General features: G+C 37.2%; 1 protein-coding gene across 3 annotated transcripts; it reads right to left on the bottom strand.

Moving 5' to 3' along the window:
* Window positions 1-798: 798 nt before the first annotated feature.
* LOC102294200 lies at window positions 799-4,490 on the bottom strand. 3 transcript variants are annotated; one of them, XM_005936562.3, is made up of 4 exons: window positions 3,885-4,490; window positions 3,375-3,746; window positions 3,228-3,261; window positions 799-1,470 (listed from the first exon to the last, which is right to left on the bottom strand). In XM_005936562.3, exons 1-4 carry the CDS (start codon window positions 4,302-4,304, stop codon window positions 1,430-1,432), a joined length of 867 nt encoding a protein of 288 aa, XP_005936624.1. In that variant the 5' UTR covers window positions 4,305-4,490; the 3' UTR covers window positions 799-1,429. The 3 variants fall into 3 exon arrangements, with proteins under 3 accessions (XP_005936624.1, XP_014193651.1, XP_042082363.1); XM_014338165.2 differs by lacking the exon at window positions 799-1,470 and adding an exon at window positions 2,348-3,118; XM_042226429.1 differs by lacking the exon at window positions 799-1,470 and having other exon boundaries at window positions 2,348-3,261.
* Between the last annotated feature and the right edge of the window lie 1,599 nt (window positions 4,491-6,089).

Raw genomic sequence — 6,089 nt, 5'->3', positions numbered from 1 at the left:
AGAAATGTCCCCCATTTTGTCCAAAAACGTGTGTGTGTGTGTGTGTGTGTGTGTGTGTGTGTGTGTGTGTGTGTGTGTGTGTGTGTGTGTGTGTGTGTGTGATATCTATCTATATCTCTATATCGCTATATATTTTTAAAAAAGTCTAATCAAATAATAAGAAAACTACAAAAACAAACAAACAAATAAACCAAGTGAAAGCTAAAGTACTTGATTACTCTGGTACAGTTTTTGTATGCATGCTAAACCTTGTCAGTTTGTGTTCTCGTGCTTGGGTTGGTGGGTTGACTGCTTGAGTTTTCCAAGCTCTCAGTGATGACTTCATGGCAGACTCATACAGGTTCACATTATGTAGCAGTCCACTGCTGGATGTACAGTTTTAATTTCTCTAGACTTTCATATTTTATTCAAAAAACTGAGGTAGCAGACTTATTTCTTCCTGTGCAGTCATGAAAAAAAAGTCTAAAAAGCCCAATTTTAACATTATTGCATATTAAATAACTTAGAGAAATAGGTAAGAGATGGATTGGAGATCTAGGTTCACCAATTCTATGTAATACTGTGATTTTCTGCTGCTCATTCCTGTGCAATATCCCATCTGCCCTCCCGTCATATTTCTTTTCAAGATTTTCTTATTTAATTACTAGTGTATATATATTTATATTTATAGATACATATATATTTAGTCATCTTTTCTCTTTTACCATGTCTCTCTAATATTTTGCTCCTTACTATTTTTCTATTTTCTTTATTATTTTATTTTATTTTATTATATTTTCTTCTACTGTATCATGCTGCTGAGTGACTGCTGCTCGTCAAACACATTTCATTGCAATGTTGACCCTGTGCTAACTTGCATATGACAAATAAAACTGAAAACTGAAAACTATGTGGCCCCCCAAAAATCATGTAGCGGTCCAATTTTGCCATCATGAAGACAAGATCTTTGCGTAAAATGACACCACATTAGCTATCAAAACAATGTCACGGCAACAATGTGCTATTATCAGAGCTTAAGGTGGACCAACAAAATATCAAATGGTATGACTTTTTTTTTGCAGAAGAATTTATTTTGATGAATATTTTTTTTATTTACAGCACTCTATTTGCATATTTATTAATGTGAAAGCTGAATTGTCAATAGGCAACAGACACAATAAAGCATAATTAAAACAATTCTTTAGATTTATCATTACAAACAGCAACAACACAGAATGGACGCTTTACATAGTCTGACAAAGATTGTATAAAGAGAGACTGGGCCTCTGGTGCAGGAAGCTGCAAAGGAAAAGGAGGTCTGGGTGTCTCTGCTTAGACTGCTGCACCCAACACCTGAACCCAGGTAAGCTTCAGAAACTGGACTGCTGGATGGGCATGATTTCTTGTGGTCACTTGCATTGATTCTTTAGCTGCCTCTCTTAATCCTCTTTCAAGAGGTTTCATTAAATAATGGTTCGCTGTCTCTGATCTCTATCGGACAGAAAAAACATTTTTGTCAGAAAACAAATTGTGTCTGTAAAGAACAAAGTTATTACAGTAAGAACTAGACTGAAAACTAAACTTCGGTCTTAACTGAATCAAATTAAACCGGACTTGAAAAATTAAAACAATTAAAATAAAACACAATACACACACAACCCGAGGAATCGTTAGTTGTTACTGGGACAAAATTGTACTTATAGCCTGTTCTTACTTCTGGGCCCGATTCCAGGCAGTGTGTGCAACAAACAGAGTTCTGACTTTGTTCACTGAGGAATTGAACAGATGGTGATGTTTAATTGAAAAAAACAGCAATAGGAGATTAAAAGCTTTATTTAACAGGCACTGTGAGCAGATCTAAAATCTGATCTGGATGGGAAAAGACCAGAATGACCAGAATCAGAATTGCATCTGAGCGTGATTTAGTCTGAATTAATGATTCTTATTCATGTTCTTGCTATGCAATTGGCCTGTGAGTGACCATTTAGGTGATTTTCAGTGAAAGATATTGAGGTACAGCCCAAATTTTTAAAAACTGCAGCATTAAAATTGTTGTTTAACATAATTTAAATAACTGAATGTCTTTCTGTGAACAAGTTCCTACTTGAAATGTTCAGGACACAGACAGTCTGCATTTAAAAATCCCTTTTAGACTACATCTAATCCCATTTTAGATTTTTAAAGTAATTTAGGGCTCGTTTTCACTCAGATATTCACATCGTCACGGATCCATCCAACACATGACTCATCAGTTTGTTATGTGTCTAAAGCTTCATACACAGAAGTTTAACCCATATGTACTATTCAGGTTGAATTTGACCCACTTTGACATTTTACAGCAGCAAACACCCTAAATTTCATTTTTTTAAACTTGAAATTTGATTACTTGAAGTGACCCAAAATACATAAACAATAAATTATTTAAAACTTTTATACTTTTATTTGTTTTTCCAAATACTACTTTTTTTTTACATTGAGGCTTTGCCAGTCAAATTTTACCTGTAGCTACTGAGATACTGAGTTTGGGTCAAATAAAGGAAAATACATTTTACTAATTTTACGGAATCATGAAACTGTGAAACTCTACATCCACAAAGTTCAAGGGGACAGGGAGCAGAAGGTGCCTTGACATGGACTGGAGATCTGAGACAGGCTGGCAGGGCGTTGCAGTAGTTAGAACTGTCACCTCACAGGAGCAAGATTCAAACGTGCTGCGGCCTTTCTGTGTGGAGTTTGTCTGTTTGGACAACTCCAGAATACATCGGTTCTCTGACTTCTTTCCACAATCCAAAAACACTATAAAGTGGTTAAATTGAACTCTAATTATTAAAAAGTGTAACGTTAAAATGAGTTCATCCTTCATTAATTCAAATATGATGATAAATACGCTGGTTCACCACTTATTGCTTTTATTGAATAAACTATAAATTTCTAATAACAGATCAGTTTGAAAGTTCATGTCTAAGCTGAATCACAGCTTTTGGCTCAGTTTAGAAATTTACTGTCTGTTGTGTCATTATGATTGTTTTGTAAATGTAAAACCAGCAAAAAATAAGCACTTGATATGCAACAGTTTTAGTGAAGACAGGTACAGCAGAGACCTCGGGGGGCAAATGTGCAGATCACCGTCTTCACATCACTGAAGAAACATAATGAAGTGTCCGGTTTTTTGAATTATCACAGTAAAAGGCAAGTTAAGTGATGTCAAGAAAGCTGTAAGGTGAAATAAGGATTGTGGGTGTATTTACCTTGTGACAGTGCTTGAAGTTCATACTTTTGTGCCTGCAAAATAATTTTATGAATGAATAAAAAAAATGTGCTCCTTCAGTGATTGAGTCTGACATCCCTGACTGAGTCTGGCAGCTGTAACATCTGTATATAACAGAGCCTTTTACCTGCTGATGTGCTGCTTCTTGATGATGCTGTCCCCCTCTGCTGGAGCTCCCCTCACTGATCCAGTTGATCTGCTGGTTGGTTGCTTCTGGTTTTTGATGTTTTGCATTACTGATCATTTGTTGAGCAACATTTAAACAGCCGTCCCAGTCTTTCCTTTTTATGTTGCTCGTGATTTCTTTAGTCAGAGTTTCATTTGCTTCTTTCCTCAAAAGCTCCTCCAGAACTTTTTTCTCTTCTTCCAAAATCAGTTTGTAGTAAAAAGTTTTCTTGTTGCACCAACTGTATTTTTTTTTAAACCATTTTCTCCACCCACTCCAAGTCATGAAGAAAGCGACAACAGTCATGCTGAGGAGCAGAGAGTAAGCAGCAAGCTGAAAAAGAAGCAACAAACAAACAAAACATTTAACAGCATAAATGTGTCTGCGTATTTATTATACTTTCATAAATTAAAAAAACAACAACAGTACAATAACATTACATATTCACTGAGTACATATGCACATCCTCACCTTTGACTTCATTTGCAGCTCAGTTATTTGAGCTGTTTCATCAGCCGTGAGACCCTCAGGTTCGCAGAACAGCTTCCTCTTTTTTTCATCAGTGGTACAGCAACTATACCAGTCTGTGAAAAGCAACACAGCTACAATCCACAGCAGACTGATTAGAAATGCTCTGATAACGCGCTTGAGTACAAGGCATAAAAACGTGGATGGATGCTCCGCTGTGCTCCGAAATGTCTGGTCTATCAGGAGCACCAGGAAAAATACTAAAAAAACAGGCACGACCACCATTTCATTGCAATCAAAAGTGTGGCCTGAGCAAGCGCACATCTTGGCCTGCAGATACATAAATGCGAAGAAAATCCCGATGCCTGTGCCAGTGGTGCCGATTTTTCCACTACGGACATATTGCAGGAGTTTATTCAACATCTTGAGCAGTTCGGTGCCTGCTGAGGCTGCAGCTTCTGACCTGTAAAATTACAGACAAAGAAAAAGAAATATTTCCTGCTTTTCACACCAAGTATCACAGTCTCTTTGAAATTCAGCTTAATATCTCAGTCCTATAGCAGCTGTGAAGTGAGCAAGTCCTCCAGTCAAAGTGAAGATATGAGCTCTCTGCTCCCACCCTCACATAAGAACCACGAGTGCTGCTCCTACAGGTGGCAGGATGCAAACGCAACGTGACGTCATGAGAAGGAGTTTAAACAGCACTCTGTTCAAAACGTTTCCAAAGTCGTGTCAACAAATTTCATGTTTCCCAAACACTTTATACTATGATGAGGTTGTGTGGCACGACAGGTTTTTTGATGAATGACTTGGAATGATGAATTCTATCAGCACAACAAATACTGAGTATTAGGTACTATTAGGTACTAACACTCATTTAAATACAGTAATTTGGGCTTAGATTCCGTTAGTTATCATAATCCAGGCTTTATAACATTTCTGTTTTTTTATCAGTTTATTTTTTCAACTGCATTATGACTAACAACGAAAAATCTCCACAGTTTGAAGCGTAGAGTGTTACAGATACAAAGTGAATTTATGTTATTTATGTCATGAGATGTTAAAACGTGTGGTTAACACAAGTAATCACCACAGCCTGTGGAGTCTACTGTAAAGAGATGGCAACTCAACCATTCAGTGTTGAAACAAAAAATGTCAAGCAAACATGAACAAGAGAGGTGAAGAAGAAAAAGAATGCAAGCAGGGTGGAGATGACTGCCAGGGGTGATTTGTGGCAGAACAAGTGAAAGTTTACAAGATGGCAGTGAGACCTGCTGTGATGTATGGCTTGGAGATGGTGTTACCGAGAAAAAGAGGCAACCACAACAGCACAAGAAGACAAATGTTTCCTGTATTTCATGCAAATTATCATATTTTCTGTTAGTAGTGTCCATGTTTTTTGTTACAGCAAATGTTTCTAGGTCTGGTGGACCCACTGTGGCTTTCATTTTTAAATCAAAGAAGCCTAAAAATGCATGTAAAAATATAGTAACTGAGAAAAAGATATTAAATTAGATTAGGTTAGATTAGATAGGACTTTATTAATCCCTCAGGTGGGTTTCTTTATGAAATTCTGACTGTCAGTGTTTTGTGACCTTCTAAAATCATACTTCAGACTTTCACTTGTGGTTTAATGTCCTTGAGACTTTGTCACTTCTGAAAAAAAGATATGAAAATGGAAGCACATGTTGTCCTAAAATCTGTTCGTATATAGGTTAGAGCACTGATGGTTACAGAGATACAACATGTGCAAAATGAATGTCAGATCTGCCAGTTTCATAAGCACTCACAAACTCTGACACAATCAGAGATGCAGGATTTTGTAACTGAGCACTGATGATAAGCTGGATGGTCTCTCTACTCTTTAGTTCAGAGCACATGGTATACATGTTTTTCAAAATGAAATTCACATTATAATTCATTCTTCCACAAAGTTTTCAACTTTGCATCAATTCACTTCCTGCCATTTTTTCTTTACTCTCATATCATTTTCGACTGCTTACTCTAATTACCAGTCCATTTCTTACCATGTTCACACCATCCATCCATCCATCCATCCATCCATCCATCCATCCATCCATCCATCCATCCATCCATCCATCCATCCATCCATCCATCTTCTTCAGCTTATCCAGGGCCGGGTTGCAGGGGCAGCAGCCTAAGCAGAGAAGCCCAGACCTCCCTCTCCTCAGCCACCTCCTCCAGCTT

This window comes from Haplochromis burtoni, unplaced genomic scaffold, assembly GCF_018398535.1.
Source record: "Haplochromis burtoni strain Fernald_Lab_line unplaced genomic scaffold, NCSU_Asbu1 Contig_211, whole genome shotgun sequence".
In the NCBI taxonomy this organism is placed as follows: domain Eukaryota; kingdom Metazoa; phylum Chordata; class Actinopteri; order Cichliformes; family Cichlidae; genus Haplochromis; species Haplochromis burtoni.
This window is presented reverse-complemented; position numbering and strand designations above follow the sequence as displayed.

What these genes read in the sequence shown, in the direction of transcription:
- LOC102294200 (XM_042226429.1), bottom strand. Translation starts at nt 4,304, where the DNA reads ATGTTGAATAAACTCCTGCAATATGTCCGTAGTGGAAAAATCGGCACC. An exon ending in AGCTGCAAATGAAGTCAAAG is followed by an intron (nt 3,747 to 3,884) that starts GTGAGGATGTGC and finishes CTTCTTTTTCAG; the next exon opens with CTTGCTGCTTACTCTCTGCT. An exon ending in AAGAAGCAGCACATCAGCAG is followed by an intron (nt 3,262 to 3,374) that starts GTAAAAGGCTCT and finishes ATTATTTTGCAG; the next exon opens with GCACAAAAGTATGAACTTCA.